Source organism: Heterocephalus glaber, unplaced genomic scaffold (assembly GCF_053883595.1).
Source record: "Heterocephalus glaber isolate CG9 unplaced genomic scaffold, H.glaber_assembly_v1.0 deba00001452, whole genome shotgun sequence".
In the NCBI taxonomy this organism is placed as follows: domain Eukaryota; kingdom Metazoa; phylum Chordata; class Mammalia; order Rodentia; family Bathyergidae; genus Heterocephalus; species Heterocephalus glaber.
In genome coordinates, this window is record NW_028258302.1 from 10,436,800 (window position 1) to 10,453,055 (window position 16,256).

At 47.3% G+C, this 16,256-nt stretch overlaps 1 protein-coding gene and 1 long non-coding RNA gene across 3 annotated transcripts in view; one reads left to right on the forward strand and one right to left on the reverse strand.

Moving 5' to 3' along the window:
- The window catches only part of Ak2 (adenylate kinase 2), a 23,949-nt gene extending 22,664 nt beyond the window's left edge, over nucleotides 1-1,285 (forward strand). For both annotated transcript variants that reach the window (XM_087215361.1, XM_004850892.3), the window contains exon 7: nucleotides 301-1,285. Coding sequence is in view for 1 of the 2 variants with exons in the window: in XM_004850892.3 (XP_004850949.1) it covers nucleotides 301-305 (5 nt within the window). In the remaining variant the exon portion in view is untranslated. The remainder of the gene's footprint in view (nucleotides 1-300) is intronic.
- LOC147827210 (uncharacterized) overlaps nucleotides 1-15,423 on the reverse strand; it is a 25,533-nt gene extending 10,110 nt beyond the window's left edge. The window contains exons 1-2 of the long non-coding RNA XR_015452746.1: nucleotides 15,286-15,423; nucleotides 14,999-15,082 (exon numbers count right to left, since the gene is read on the reverse strand). This is a non-coding gene — a long non-coding RNA (uncharacterized LOC147827210). The remainder of the gene's footprint in view (nucleotides 1-14,998; nucleotides 15,083-15,285) is intronic.
- Between the last annotated feature and the right edge of the window lie 833 nt (nucleotides 15,424-16,256).

Here is a 16,256-nt window from a genome sequence, read left to right on the forward strand (position 1 = left end):
ATCCTTGCCCAGATATTTGCCATCTGTCCACATACACTCACATGTGCATGTGATATTCCAGCTGCAGGTGAGAACTAGATCATGAGGGATACATATGCCCTACTGAGGTTGGTTAGGATTATGTTTTTGCTTCATTTAATTGCAGAGTGTTAACTTGGCAGGCATGAGAGCTTTCACCTGGCAGAGAAACATCCAGTGTTTAATGCAGTTGGTTGCTGGGGCACGCATGCCAGCCTTCTCTGATATTTACTTGGTTCTTAAAAACCCATTTTGTTCTCTCTTGTTTCCTCTCTATTTCAGCCTAGTAACAGAAGGCCAGGCGAGACTGCATCACTGCTCATCACCCCGCGGCGTGATCCCTGCTCTTAGGTGCTGGGCAGAGAGGAAGGGTGATCATGGGAAGGATGGAGAGGGGAGGGCTGGTGAGGGGCTCAAGAGGAGGATTTGGAAGACCAGCAGAGTTGTAATGAGCTGGTTGGGTTTTTTTAAACACATAAGTGGGAGTTTCAAAACTATAAGCAAAGGAGAAGATTTTTTTAAAACTATAATTAGAGGATGTGGGTACAAATAGGGAGATACAGTATTACTTCTAAGCAATTGGGTTTTTATTTATTCTGGACTGGTAACAATAATTTTTATAGACCTCAACTTTTATCTCAGAATCTCATAAGATACCAGGCCAAAAATGCAGGAAATGGAACTGTGGTTCTGTCTGTCTCATAGCTTGGAGTAGAGAGTTTGTTGACCATGGTTCCCCATACAATAAGATCAGAACATCATCTCCACATTTGAAAGAGATATGGGTGAATTCTCAGGGGTGGTGGCTCAGCAAATCAAGTTTACTGGAACCATGGGGGAGTGGGGGGACTGGCCTAACTCTTCCCCTGACTTACTGCTGATGTACCAGTCCATCTGGTCTCATAGCTAAGCTCTTAGTGTCTCCCAGCACACACCACAAGCCTGCAGTCTTCTTTCATCCATGGTGTGTGAAGGGACCCTTTGAAATAAATAAATAAGAGCTGAGGACATAACTCAGTGGTTCAGCACTTACCTACCATGTGCAAGGCCCTGGATTAGGCCTCCAGCACCCCAAAAATGTAACTAAATAAAAATAAATGAGCAAGTGTCCTAAGCCATATGCAAAATAATTGCCCTTTCCATCCTCAAATCCTGTGACTGGAATCATTTGACAGCACTATGTGATGTATTTTCAATGAGGTGCCTTTCTTAACTGACCAAATGCTGCCTTATTTGGTCCCTAAATCAATAAAGCATATGAAAAATTTTTATGCCCTGTTGTGGCTTTTTTTTTTTTTTTTTTTTTTTTGAGGCAATCTGTGTTAGAAAAAATGACATTGAATTCTGGACCCTAGCACCCATGTGTCAGGGAGGTCAGAGCATGTGTTCCCAAGATAAACCTGCACCTTTGGGACCCCCAGTTCTTGTGCAGGCTTTTCTTGAGCCCAGAGACAAGGCAACTGTCTAGTCCAAGGCACTGTGCTTGGAGTCCAGGGAACTGAGGACAAGTTCCAGCCAATGAGTCATCTGCTCTGCTCATGTCTCCTAAATTTGAGTAAGGCCGATGATGCCACCTTCTCAGACCTACTGGCATTAAATGGAGTTTATAAGGAAAAGCTCTTGGCTTGGTGCCTAGCACATAACAAACACTAGATAAATGTTAGTTGGATCTGGATAGTCAAAAAAAAAAATCTTCCTGCTGAGCTGGATGGACATTTGTCCACTGCCAGTGCTTCTAATCCCTAAGCCAGTCTTTGGCTACCTTTTCAACTGCTTCAACACCTTTGGCTGCTTCTTTGTGTGCTCTAGTTTAAATCCATTTCCCCCCCAGCAAAAGTGAGCTTAAATCACTTGTCCAGACGGAAGCATTCATGTTTTTGGAAGGGTTGCCTCTGCCAGTGAGGTTTCTGAGAAATCACTGCTGTTTCCAGAATCAGAGGGAGCTGGGTTGAAAGCACTGCTGTTGTTCTCCAGGTGTCTTGTTACTGAGAGAGGCAGAGTCCACTGGCATCTTAAGTCCTGCTCCCTGCACCAGCTCCTCCCTCTTCCACTCCACTTCCCCATGTCAGCAGAGTCATTTTCAGGTGTGAGCATGACAGATTTGCTCTGATCTTTTCATTCCCTGAGCTTTTTAAATCCTCCACAGAAATTTTTTCCATTCCTTGATCATCATATGTCCAATTGGGAGGAAATATTTTTCAAACCAGTCTGAGAAGTACCTAGTATGATTGAAAAAAATAAACCAAGAAGAATGAGTGTGCTGTTACTCATTTGCTTCTCTGGACTTTGGTTTCCTCATTCCAAACCAAGATTGGATGGGAAGGGATCACTAGCACTCCTGGAGGACTAACAGCATGCCAGGTACTGGGCAGAGGCTTCACACCCTCGACTACTGACCCCCTCACAGAGGACACTGCATCAGAGCCTATGATATAGGCGAGGAAACCGAGACTTAGGTGAAGTAACATTCCTCATGTCGCATAGAAGCCAAGTCAGAACTCACGTGCCCACACCTTGGCCTTGTTGCTGAAGTGATTTAGTTGAGTTGTGCAACGCTGCAGGCAGGAAGAAACCTTCCAAATAACAGCCCTTTTTCATGGCCACTTGGTGCTAGACTGATCTTGAAGATGTCGCTGCCAGTTCTGAGGACTCAGAGTATGTGTCTTAGGATCTCTTATGTAGTGTGCCACTGACAGCAGAGCAAGATAAAGACCAACCTCAGGTGGCCGGGGATTTACCTCAGTGGTTTCTGCTGCCTGCTGCGCAAGTGCAAGGACCCAAGTTCAATCCCCAGTACAAAAAAAAAAAGACCAACCTCAGGAGCCTGACAGTCCTCAGAAGAAGAATATAGTAAGTGGGCCGGGGATTTAGCTCAGTGGTTTCACCGCCTGCTATGCAAGCTCAAAGACCCAAGTTCGATCCCCGGTACCAAAAAAAAAAAAAAAAAAAAGAATATAGTAAGTCAGAATACAGATTTCAACAGCAGCTCCTCCACCACAAGACTTGGACCACTTACCTCCCTTCATCACTAAAAGGGGGATAACCCCCTACCCTCAGGTGTGTTGACAGCTGTGGTGACGGAGGTGCTCATATAGGTAAGAATTACCAGTACACAGCAAGAGTTCAGGAAATGCTGATGGAATTCAGAGAAAAAAATGTAGACATTGATGAGAACTTTGAGTATCATACATCTGAGAAAGGCAGAACGAAAACGCGGGCCTGTGTCTGTGGCTCCACATCCCAGCCTCATCAGTGCTGGGAAAGAGGAAATGTTCTCAGAGGCTCTCATGGTACAGAAAAACCTATGCCCCATGGATCAAATGAAAGGAGAAACACACAGGTGTGCTTTGTCACAGTGAAGGGCCTGAGTGGAGACCATTATCACAGGTAAAGCCTTTTTCTATATTATCCTCTCTGGCTTCTCTGCTACTGGGGTGCAGGATTTGCAAAGCTGGAGACCATCCCAGAGGGGAATGAGAGGAGTCAGTTGCCCCACCTCTGGTTCTGGAAAGGGTGGCAGCAGCAGAGTGTGTACACTGGCTCTGCTTCCGTCACTCCTGACTGCAGCTCCATGTGGTCATTGGCATTGGATTATTCATAACTCCAGAGGGAGCACTGCTTCTGATGTCTGGGGATGCAGCAGCTTTCCATTTAGTCCTCCAGGGAAGTGTGACATGAGCTTCCCCATAGGGGGCCTCTTCCACATGCCCCATCCTGGTTGAAGTGCACCAAGCAGGGCGGGTAGGGGGGTAAAAAGAAAGAATCAGAGGGCAAGACCAGCCTTAGGTCCTCTCTAGCTCACCCTCAGGCCTGCAAGCCAAACAGACATTGAAGTGGAGAAAAACATTCCATTGTGTGGTGTCCCTTAGATAAAAACTTTTAGGACAAATTGCTCTGAGCTCAGAGCAATTCTGTCTAGTTTGTGTTCTCTGTTTAGTTTGTCTCCATTCTTCTAGGTAAGGAATACTTCATTTTTCCATTTTGCTCTTAGTATGAAGAAACTGAGAACTAAGTCTAGTGTTCAACTGCTATGCTTTCCTCTGCCACAGATTCTTATTAAAATTCTTAGCCCACCCCAATCTGACTTGTTTTACATTTAGTGTTTTTGGGTTCATGTGTGTGTGTGGTAAACTACCCTGAGTCCATTTTGGAAAAGAAGGTGTACAGGAAGGGGGTGTACAGAACAGGCAGGATGGGGCTGTGCAGGGTTTGGGGGGGTGGGGGTGGACACAGGCCAACAGAAGGCACTGCCCAAGGAGTGGTACACAGACTTCTGTGCTCAGGGCTGCCCTAACCTAGTGAACTAGAGTTCTTGGGAAACCTAGATCTTACTGGAAATAGTGCTTTTCAAATAAAGTACAGGAACAATAGAAGCAAAGTTTTTTGGCTCATGAATAACGTCAAGAACTCGGATGAACAGAAGAGCAGGATATGAACACAGTTGATGGCCCACTGAAGTTTAGCCCAAGTACCATTCTTCCCTCTTCTAGCCATGCCACAGTCTGTGCTCTGACCAGAATTAGGTGATCCTTTACTATGGGACTGAAGAGGAGGAACCCCTCAGTTTTGTTGTCAGCTCTGTGGTCCAGTCGTGTCCTCAGTGGAGTGGGCATGGATTCCAAGGATGACAAAACCTGTGGTGAGATCTTGACACTGAGAGTAGCTCACTCTGTGTCTTGGGGGGGGGGGGGGGTGACACTTAACCCTAAGCTTCAAGGAGCTCAACTCACTGGAAATTGAGGGTCATAGCACACATGTAGAAGGGCAGCCAATAGATTGAAAGCCCAATAAATGATTCTCTTTTCCCATGGCTACTAGGTATCTCAGGATAGGAATCTTCACCCATTCCTATTTCCCAGTTCCTTTTCCATTCCCCTTGGAGTACTCTACCAAACCAGAACAGGCTGCTAGTTAAAAAACACAGGTATAAGCTGGGCATGGTGGCACATGAATGTAAACCCAGCACTCAGGAGGCTGAGGAAAGAGGGTTGCTGTGAGTTTGAGGGCAGCCTGAACTGCATAGTGAGACCCTTTCTCAAACCAAAAAAAGAAATACGGGTATTTCCTGAGCTGCCAGGTATGCCCCTGGGTGGAGATGGGACTCACTTTTCCCCAGAGATGCCGATTCTGCTCAGTTTAGCAGGAGGAAGGTGTTCCTGACATGGCAGCCAACCCAGTCGTGATAGTCTTAGCACCGACAGAGCCCAAAACTCACTGAGAGTAGGACATTACATAGTTGAAGATGAGGGAACTGGAGCCACTACCAAAACCACACCTTGAGCTGGCAGTACCTGCTTGGGTTCCACAGATCTCTGATGGCTGCCTGCAGGAACTACCCTCCTTGGGGCCAACATTGGTGGGAGCAGGGAGTGGGGGGAGCACAAAAGTGCCTGATGAGAGAAATCTGTGTTCTTCAAATGCATGTGGCATCAGGGAGACACTGGAGTAGGCAGGAAGTCTTTAGTGAGAATTTGTCTCCAGTTTTAAGAACCTTTGAAAATTGCCCTGTATAAGGGAATGAGAGCAGTACCTGTCTCCTCATAAAGCAGGCCGGACAAGCAGTTCTATATCAGGTGCTTTAGTGGTGTCCAGGGTGCTCAGTAAGGGTTTGCTAGCTAGAAGCCTCTGGCTCAGTGATTCCAGTTTGTTCATACACCCTAAGGAAATGACTAGGTGAAGAAAGCATTTTTTTTTTATGATGGTAAGAACTGGAAACAACCTAAATTTCCAACAATAGGGGAGACTGTGATTCATTCATGGAATAGTATAGTATGCTACCATGAAATAATCATTTCAGGATGCACAATCTTCATGAGAAATCACTAGGTAAAAAAACAAAGGCTATAAAACAACACAGAAGCCAGGCATGGTGGCCCGTGCCTATAATCACAGCAACGAGGGAGGCTGAGGCAAGAGGATGAAGAGTTCAAGGCCAGATCAGACAAGTCAGCAAAATCCTGTCTCAAACTAAAATAAATAAATAAAAAGGCCCGGAGATGTAGCTCAGTGGGACAGTGCCCTTGGGTGTGATCCCTAGAATCGCTGGGGTGCTCACTGCTTTTTTGCAGTACTGGAGACTGAACACACACTAGACAGGCACCCCTACCACTGAGCTACACTCCCCAGCCACGCAATGGGTTTATTTTTTTTAAGTAAACTTTTATTTTGAAATAATTCTAAGGTTACAGAAAAGTTCCAAAAGGAGTTTCTGTCTACACTTCACTTAGCTTCTCCTATTGTTGACGTCTTACATAAAGTATGTTTGTCACAACTAATAGATTAATATTGGTGTATCATTAGACTCATAAGACTTCATTTTTACCGGTTTACTAGTTTTTCCACCAATGTTCTTTTTTCTGTTCCTGAATCAAATCCTTAATATCACATTGCATTTACTATTTTTGGTTTTTAAAATTTGTATGCCTGGGTGTGGTGGCACATGGCTGTAAATCCCAGCACTCAGGAGGCTGAGGCAAGGGGATTGCCACAAGTTTAAGGCCAGCCTGAACTATATAGCAAGAACCAGTCTCAAAAAAAAAAATTTTTTTTAAAGTTTGGGTACACAGAAAAGCATCTAAAAGGGCATAGATGAAAATATTAACTGTGACCATAGCTGAGTGGCAGAATCAGATTTCTTTTCAGTACTGAGGATTGAACCCGGGGCCTTTGCAGCGAGCTACATCCCCAACCCTTTTATTATTTTTTATTTTGAAACACGTCTTGCTAAGTTGGCCAGGCTGTGCTCTATCAAAAATGCAGCCCAGGGCCCGGAATTTAGCTCAGTGGTTCCGGTGCCTGCCTTGCAAGTGCAAGGTCTCAAGTTTGATCCCCAGTACCAAAAAGAAAAAAAAAGAAAAGTGTAGCCCAGGGCTGGGGATTTAGCTCAGTGGTTCCAGCATTTGCTTGGCAAACACAAGGTCCTGAGTTCAATCCCCGGTACGGAAAAAAAAGAAAGAAAAGGAAAAAAAACCAACAAAAGTGCAGCCCATGGGGCCGGGAATTTAACTCAGTGGTTCCGCCACCTGCCTTGTAAGCGCAAGGTCCCAAGTTTGATCCCCAGTACTCCCCCCACCCCCCCACCCCACCCCACCCCACAAAAAAAGTACAGTTCTCCTTCCTCAGCCGCACAGAGTGCTGGGATTACAGCTGTGTGCCACCACTCTTGGCTGGAGATGTTTAAAATTTTTATTGTGTCTTAGTTTTTCTGTGTTGATTGTGTCCCATAATTTAAAAACAAACAAAGCTTATGTCATTAGGCCACGTCAGTGCCCGGTGATTACTCCCAGTTGGCCACACTGTGCTGTGATGTCATACTCATCTGTCCGTCACTAAGACTGTGCTCAGGAGGGGCTGTGTCTGCTCTGTCCCTCCGGCTGGTTAAATGAATGGTGAGGTCAGAGAAGCTTATTGCTGCCAGCTCCCGGAGATTAACTAGTCTTAGCAGTCTTCTTCAGCTTAAGGCAACCACAGGTTTATGTTTCCTCTGGAGACCCCAGCAGAAGGACAGGACCTGCTTTTGCAGTTTACAGTCTCAGGGCGAGCTTTCATGTCTGCACTAAATGCATCACTGCAAGAGGGTGGATGTGCCAATTGGCCAGGATTAGGTCAGTGGGCCAGGCCTTTAGATGACTTCCCAAAGAAAAGTCTGAGTTCTGGTATTCAAAGGAGGGGGCAGTGGATGCTGAGCAAGTTAAACACAACATCAATGTATGCCCCCAAAGTAGGCATTTTAATCTCTAGTTCTTTTCACCAGCCTATAAGCTCTTTAACAAATGTAAGACCACATCAGTGCTGTACATTAAACCCCTAGCACCTGGCATGGGCTTGGCATGTAGCAGGGGCTTATTTATTATTTAAGTGAATAAATATATGTATTGATAAATGAAAATCATTTAACTAGATGGTATTTGAATCGGGATGTTTTGAGTTGCAAATGGCAGAAAACTTACACATTTGTTGGCTCATGCAACTAAAATATCTAATGGAGCTTGGCAGTCAGCCGTGGTTTATTAGGACTCCATTTCCTTACTCATCTGCCTGTCCCCTCAGTAGCATCCTCAGGTTCACTTCTCTCATAGTAGCAAAATGACTGCAGCACTTCCAGATATCACATAAGACTTCATACTATCCAGAACAAGTGAGAAAATAGTATCTGTGTCCCAGAATTCCTAGCAAAAGAACCAAGATTCACTGTGGTCTGAATCAGGTCACTATCCACCCTGCGAGTGAACCATTAAAGAAAGGAGTTGTTTATTGAGTTAGCATAAATCATGTGTCTCACCATTAAATTTGGAGGGATGAGGAAGATGGAGAGAATTTACTTCCTGAGACTATGTGGATCCCCACTGGGAAGTGAGAATTTGAGAAAGAGGAAAGCGGTCTGGATCCCGGGAAGGTGAACAATACACAATCAGCTCAATGGAATACACTGGCCCATGTGGCACAGACGAAGGCTGCAGGTGTTACAGGCAGTGAGTGAGGGGTGCAGTGACAAAAGAAGGGACGCTTCCTGGAGAAGAATGCAAGACTGCACCAACCCTAAGGGGTGAAAGATTTGGGCAATGGGTGGGAGTGAGGAGGGGAGAGAAGGGAAGGACATACCTCAAAGAGGTTTAGAGCATTTCCCCATAGTCACCAATCAGCTAAAGGTGCTTTGCTCTGGCTGGAAATTGTGAATTTGACATGTTGCTGGACAGGGTCTAAGGAGGTCCCCAAGAGGAGATGGGGACCTTCGCTTTCCCCCACCCAGTATGTTTGTCAACTGTCATCAATGAAAGAGAATTTGAGGATATGTCACTGAGAGGTTTAGGCTGATTTAGTAGGCAGAGTTGGAAAGTAAGAGAAAACTAGCTGGGCAAGGTGGCACACCCTGTAATCCCAGCACTCAGGAGACTGAGGCAGGAGGATCACTAGTTTGAGACTAGCCTGGGCTACATGGCAAGACTGTCTAAAAAAGAGAGAGAGAAGAAGAAAGTAAGAGAAAACAGGGAAGGGACTTTAGTTTGAGGAGCTAAAGGAGGCCCAACTCTGTGGTGAAGAGGATCAGACTGGCCCATTAACCAAAGAGGGAGACTGGCTCTTACGCTTTTCTGGGTGGGCTAGGGGCTGGTACTTTTCTTGAGTATGGCATTTTAAAAAGACTTTTCCCTCATGTCTTAAGAGATTTCCTCCCTGTAGGATATGGATTGGAGGTCCATTCTCACCCTAGGGACATCCTGGTGTCCTCCCTGCTGTTACAGCACACCTGGTCCTTGGAATAAAAATATGGAGTTAAGGGGAGGGTGCATTCCATTTACCCAGGGAAGATAGAGAAAAAGAGATGCCCCCATCGTTGCTGGGTAGTAGGTCATAGATCAAGGCCTGAGAGCCACATCTCCTGTCCCATGAGGATACCTGTCCTGTTTCACCATGTGCCACACATCATGCTAAAGCCTTGTGCATTATCCCACTTAATGCTGACAGTGTCCTGCAGGCTGGTATCATCACTTCCCATTTTACAGATGAGACACTCCAATTCAGAGGTCACACAGTAAATGTGGAAGTTGAGACTTGGACTAGGCTTGTCTGGCTGTGATACCTGTACCTGGAGCCATGATGGTGCTGGTGAGTGAAGTGGACAATGTCGCTGAGAAGTCCGTGCACTAGTAAAGTGGATGCCCTCATCTCAGAGGTCACCATAGGAGTGGAGAATAATATGTTATTACATGATGTAATTCTCCCACAATCCTATGTTATCCCCTCCTTAAAGTCACAAAAATGGAGGCACAAAGAAGTTAAAGTTGTCGGGACTGATGGCACACCTGTAACCTGAGGCTGAGACAGGCAAATTACAAATTGGAGGGCAGCTTGGGCCACTTAGTGAGACTTTGTCTCAAAATAAAAACCAAAAAGGATTGGGCTTGTAGCTCAGGGGTAGAGCACAATCCCTAGTACCACAATCAATCCATAGAAATAGAAAGGGCTAGGGATGTAGCTCAGTGTTTTCTGGGTTCAACCTCTAGTACCACAAAAAAGATGAAGAAGTTAAGTAACCTGCATAACCTGGTAAGTGGCAGATCTTAACTTTGGACCCTGGCTAGCACCCTTTAGGCCTGTGGTTTTAGTTACTGAGTAGCATGGGCTCCATCATCATCATCATCACAGTAATAGCAATGTTGCATGTGAACCAGTTGTTTTTTTTTTTTGGTACTGGGGATCAAACTCGGGACCTTAGTCTTACAAGGGAGGCAGGTGGTGGAACCACTGAGCTAAATCCCAGCCCTGTGAACCAGGTTTTGAGGAGCACATGTTCCGTGCTGCACTCTCCTCTGTGTACTTCAGACTGTTGCTTCTGGTTTACTCAGCTTCTAAGCAGGTTGGTCAGAAGGAAGGACTCTGTCTGCATAGGAGACCAGTCCTAGGGCCCGCAGTCCAGTGAAGGGGCTGCTCCAGGTCTTGTGTCTGAGCTGCCCATGGGGAAGTGGCCTGGCTGCCTCCCCAGACTGCTGACGGCACAACCTTTGGCAGAGGCAGCCAGAGCCTCATGCTGTTATTGGCCAAGAGTCTGGCCAGAGGGACAGAGCCAGAATGGAATAAGCAGCTGCAGGGCCTGGGCCCCTGGGGCCTCCAGGCACCCTGGCCTAATGCCCAGACAGTGTTCAAGCTGTCACAGTGAGATCTGGGGACTAAACATTAGGACCCTTGAGTTCCAGGCTCATCTTGGCTGATGCACTGTGATACCTTGGAGAAATGCCTACCCTTCCATAGGCTTTAGTTTCCTTTTTTTTTTAGTATCCGGGATTGAACTCGGGTTCTTGCGCTTGCGAGGCAGGCAACGGAACCACTGAGCTAAATCCTCAGCCGGGCCTTAGTTTCCTGGAAGGTAAATTAATATCATCCCTGTCTTTGACCTTCCTGCTGAATATGACCTATGACTGGACACCTAAAGTGCCACAAAGTAGTCATCCCCGCCTAGAAACCCATACCCCAGGTCACTTAGAATCTCTCGCTGGTGCCAAGCCCTGCCGAACACTGGGCTCACAGAGGGAAGGCAAGCTGCTCTCTGCCTTGAGGTAGCTCCCAGTGGGTATCAGCCCAGTGCGGTAAGTCTGTTACTGCACAGAGAGCAGAGCATCCGAGGGGCTGCAGTGCTCCAAGGAGGGAGCAATGGACTCTGCCTGCAGCAGCCTGGAAGGCTTCCAGCAGGAAGAACATGAAGTTAAACTCTCTCCCACTTTCTAGGTAGAGAAGGATGTGCAGTCACCGTAAGAGAACCTGTGGAAAAGCCTGGGGACAGAAAAGACTGTTGTCTGTTGAGGAAGGAGTGAGCTCTGCATGGCACATTGAAGAGAGGAGAGAGTGTGAGAATGTGGGGCTAAGGGACAGGTGGGAGGCAGCAGGAGCTGAATTACACCGGGTTCCTGAGCTGCAGCTTGAAGCCTCTAAAGCTAGAATGAGCAGGCCTAAGAGCACAGACCCAGGGAGGGCCCAAGCCCCGGACCTTCCAGCTGGGTCCATGCCACTTCCTCCCTTCCCTGGGGCTAAAGGCTGTTCTGTGCCTTCCCTTTCAGAGCGTTCCACGTTCTTCAGAGCCGCCCACTCATCCCAAACTCCTCCCACTGTGGGCTGCGTCTTCAGGGTTTTTTCAGCAGCTTGGAGAGAAAGCTGAGATGCAGAAAAGCCACCAGCAATGCAGAAACAGTGAGCCCCATGGACAGGCCCCACGTTGTTTTCTGGAGAGCAGGCCGGACATGATCCCCACTGGGAGGAAAGACACATGCTCATGATCATGCCAATAATTAGTCATTTACAAATATTTTGTTTTTTAGAAAAATATTGGTAGCTGGAGAATAACAGGGAGCTGAGCTCCCTGGGCAGGAGGGAAGGTATCCCTAAGAGAGTGATGTTACAGTTTGAACCTGGGGGGCAGGAGCCTAGCTTAAGAATGCAACCAAGTGGAAAGTGACTGGTCCGAGGTCATCTCACCAGTAAGAGGATCCTGAGGCCAAAACTCGAGTCTGTTCTGACGGACTTCAGCCCCACTGCCTCACAGACCCCTTCCACAGGTATTTTTCTCCTGTCATTCATGACTGCAACAAAGAATTTTCATCTCTGATCTTGCTGGACCCTCAGTGAGGTAGGCCCAACTCTCCCCACTCCAAGGCAAACTGAAGCCTAGGAAGCCTACAGTAAGTGATTCATCTGTCCACACAGGATTAGAACCCAGACAAGAACTCACTTCTCTGGGCTCCAAGATACCCTGGTGAAAATGGAGAAAACCACCTCTCTTTCCCAGCTTTGCCTTGAGCCACACCATTCTTTGGATGACAGACATCCCAGGGACTTTCCTGGAGTAAAATTTCCTGGAAAGATATGAGGACAGCTCCAGAGATATGTCTGTCTTGGGGACAGCCCTGTCCTAAGCCTAACAGTGTCCAGGGACCCCAAGCAGCTATCTTCCCAGCCTCATTGCAGCCCAGCACAGACATCAGACTGTGGTTCTTCCTGCCCTTGCAGTGACAGACAGGGCCGCTTTAGAATGAACTGGAGTGTGAGCCCATACTGGGCAAGCACTGTAAGCCACTCCTTTGATCTCTAGGAGATACCCATGCCCCTGGGTCAGAGAGATCTGTAATTTGAGCACTACATCCTCAAGTCCTGAAATGAAAGGGGCTGTCTTTGGGCCCTAAGACGGTCTAGGGCCTTAGGGAGAAGAGCTTTGGGTTCTGATGAGTTGGGATGCTCTGGAGGGTAGGGAGGAGGTTCCAATAACAGATAACTTGTCTGATAGTAAGACAGGAGCATTTGAAGCATCCAGATCTCAGCTGTATTAATTTACAACCCACCTGAGTTAAACCTGCCTTCAGGAACCGATCGAGTTCATAAGTCAAGGGCCCACTGCATATCTGGGGACATGTGTTTGCTATCTCCACAAAGTTTCTTCAGTCCCTCTCATTTTCAGAGCACTTACTCCTTGGTTAGCTTGTGTTCTACACTGATCCACACAGCTGCCTTTTATGGAGCTAGAAATTGGAAATGAAGGAACGAAGAGAGCTGTCCAAGGACTCATAGAGGAATTCCTCATCTGTCCAGCCCATGCCAGCCTGCCCCAGACCTGACCCTTTCCTGTGGCCTCTGTCTGCCCTTGCACCTTCTGCCAAGCCAGAGGCCTCAATCTTCCCCAACTCCTGATGAGCCGGAGGCCAAAGAAGCCAAAGAACCAACTCCTACTCCCCAGCAGAGTTGCCCTGCAGAGTTGCCCTTTCTGAGAAAGGCTTGCTTAGGGAGATGAAATGAACTGGAGACTTTCGTCCTACTGCTGCCTCCTTGCCTGAGTGGTTGTTAGTTTAGGCATTTTTCTTTTTTCTTTTTTTGGTACCGGGGATCGAACTCAGGTCCTTGCACTTGCGCAGCAGGCGGTGAAACCACTGAGCTAAATCCCCGGCCCCAAGTGGTTGTTAGCTTGAGTCTGTGGATCTGAAAGTGCTTCATAAACTGAAAAATCCTGAACCAGCACAAGGAAGGGGAACCACCACTGTGTTGTATACAGACACGGGTGATTTGGAGCCAGGCCTTAAGGGGGCTCGTAGTCTTGGAGAAGGCTGACACACAGCCCCCTCCAAAGCCCCAATGTGAGTAACACAAGAGCCAAGGGGCAGCCCAGGCCCCAGGAGGGGAGTCAGGGAAGGTCCTAGGGGAGTAACGTTGGAGATGGGCCCTGAGGGATTGCAAGAGTTCCCCAGGCAACAGAAGAGAAGAGATCCATTTCAGGGATGAGAACAGCACAGGGCTGGAAGGAGAATGGTGTCTGACTAGAGCATCCAGTTAGTGATGGGGAAATGAATCTCAGCAAGGGCCAGGAAGGCCTTGTAATGCTTGTAAGAGGATTTGGAGTTCTTTTCAATAGAGCATGGAAATTCTAACATAGGGAAGTAGCACTCATACTAAGAATTATTTATTTATTTATTTATAGATTTCAAAATAGAGGCTCTTAATGAGCAAGCAAATTACCCAAGGCCTCTATATTACTTAGGGAAACAGAACCAATAGCATCTATATATAACTGTACAATTATGGAAGCCAGCAAGTCCCAAGATCTGCAGGTTGAGTTGACAAGCCACAGACCCAAGATAGCCAATAGTTTAGTGCCAGTGCACCCCATAGCCCAATCAAGTTGACACCATCAAACTGTCGAACGGCTAAAATTAGCTCTCACAGCCTCACGTGTACAAGTGGCAAAGCTGAGTTGGAGGCCAGATCTGTCTCAAGAGCCCGTTGCTGCTGCAGTGTGGGACAGAGATCCAGGACACTCCTTTCCCATCCTGGACTCCAGAGCTGAGCCAGCTGGGGTGAAGCAGCCAGTCACCAGGCAGGTTGGACTATCGACCAGCCAGATAACCCAGCAGAGGGCCGGGGATTTACTTCAGTGGTTTCGACACCTGCTGCGCAAGCCCAAGGACCGGAGTTTGATTCCCGGTACCAAAAAAACCAAAAAAAACAGATAACCCAGCAGGGCTTAGGCAAGGAGCTAGCCACCTGTTTTAGGCAAGACTCACCAAAGGCTTTATACCCTCTTGGGAGGACAAGTGAGGATAAAGGACTTCAAAGGAACTGCCCCAGCAGGGGCCTTGGCAGGAGCAGGACCTCCTTGGTCAGACATCTGGACAGTTGCACCTCTGTCTCCCTTTACCATCTGCTCCCTAGCCTGGAGAGCCATTGCTTTCAAGATTGTTGGAACTGAAAACCCCCCAACCTTCCCTTCTTTAATTCTACACCATTATGCAGGAGGAAAAACAGGTCCAGAGAGGGAGAGAGCCTCCCCACGGTCACTCAGCTGGTCTAGTTCTCCACCAGGTATGTTTATAGATCATACTGTAAAAACCTATAGGTTGTGTTGTGTGAGGGTTTTACATGTAATGGGAATGATGAGGCAAATCCAGAATTGTGGTCATGTGATCCTCTCTTCACCAACCTGGACCCCTAAGGGAAAGGATTTACCCACCTGTGTGCCTCCAGGTTCCACATTGAGCCTGGCATAGAGAAGGTGTGTGGCCATTCTGTGATGTCCCTGCATGTGCTTCAAAGCCTGGGAAACAAAAGATAGATTGTCAGAGAACAGAATCTTCATAGCCCAGCACTCATAGAAATATGAGTGGTAAAAAAAGGAGCTGAGAATACTATATCCCAGGCTCTCAATTTCAGCCCTAGGTGCACACGGGAATATCCTCTAATTTTGAGACAAGCAAAGAGGAGCAGATCCAAGGGGAAAATGACAAGTACACTTGGGACCTTGAACTCGTGAGTAAAGGTCTGGAGGTGGAGAAGTACAAGCTTGTTTGAAGAAGGCTCTTGGTGTGTCTCAGAGAGCAGGAAGAAGTAGGTATAAGTGGTAGAAGGTTTCGAGTGGAAGCTGACGTTGGGCCTGGATCCGTTTGGGGCAGTAGTAGAAAGCCACTGACTTTGTTTACACAGGTTCTCAGGATGATGGTCCCAAGTTTATTTCCAGAGGGCACTGTGGGGAGAGAACACCCCAGATTCCTCAGGCTGTTGTGTGCTAACATTAGTGTCCATTTTCCTTTCTGTTCAGAATACTTCTGTGCCCATCACCCTTTGGAGCTCAGCACGCCTGAGCCCACTAGACAAATGGAAAAACTAAGACACAGAGAGGTAAAGTAACTTGCCCAGAATCACAAGACCTAAGACCCTTGAAGCTCACTCCCCCACCCCATTTTACAGAGAAGGAAGATTGGCCAAAGCGGGAGTATCAATGAGGAAGCAGAAACACAGAATGTTGAGTCTTCTCTAAGCTACTCAAAGACCAGTTGCCAGTCCCTCCTACTATTCTGGGTGTTTTTTTCATCTCTCTATAAGACTAGGTAGGCCTTTCTACTGTCTAACAGCCAAGAGTATAAAATAACTTAGCTTAGACACAGTATGTTGGTCTCAAGATCATGCCACTGAAGAGCCAGATGCAACACCAGTCACTTTCTGAAGAGGGAAAAGGAGTTCCCTGGTCACCCAGCCAACAAATCAGGAACTAACTCCAAAGACTGTTTTCCTAGCCCTTCCCTTGGAGTAGCAGAATTGAGGCTTGGCTGGTAGAACCAGAATCTGGATGACTCTAGTCACTGGCCCGGGGGAGAGCGGTTCTGAGGCCAGAGATGGCAAGTCTGAGGCTGCATGAGTTAAGACATGTTGCTCTGTCACAGCACCCCACCAGGAACTCTCTGATGATGATGGAGGATGGGGTGGGGCTGCAA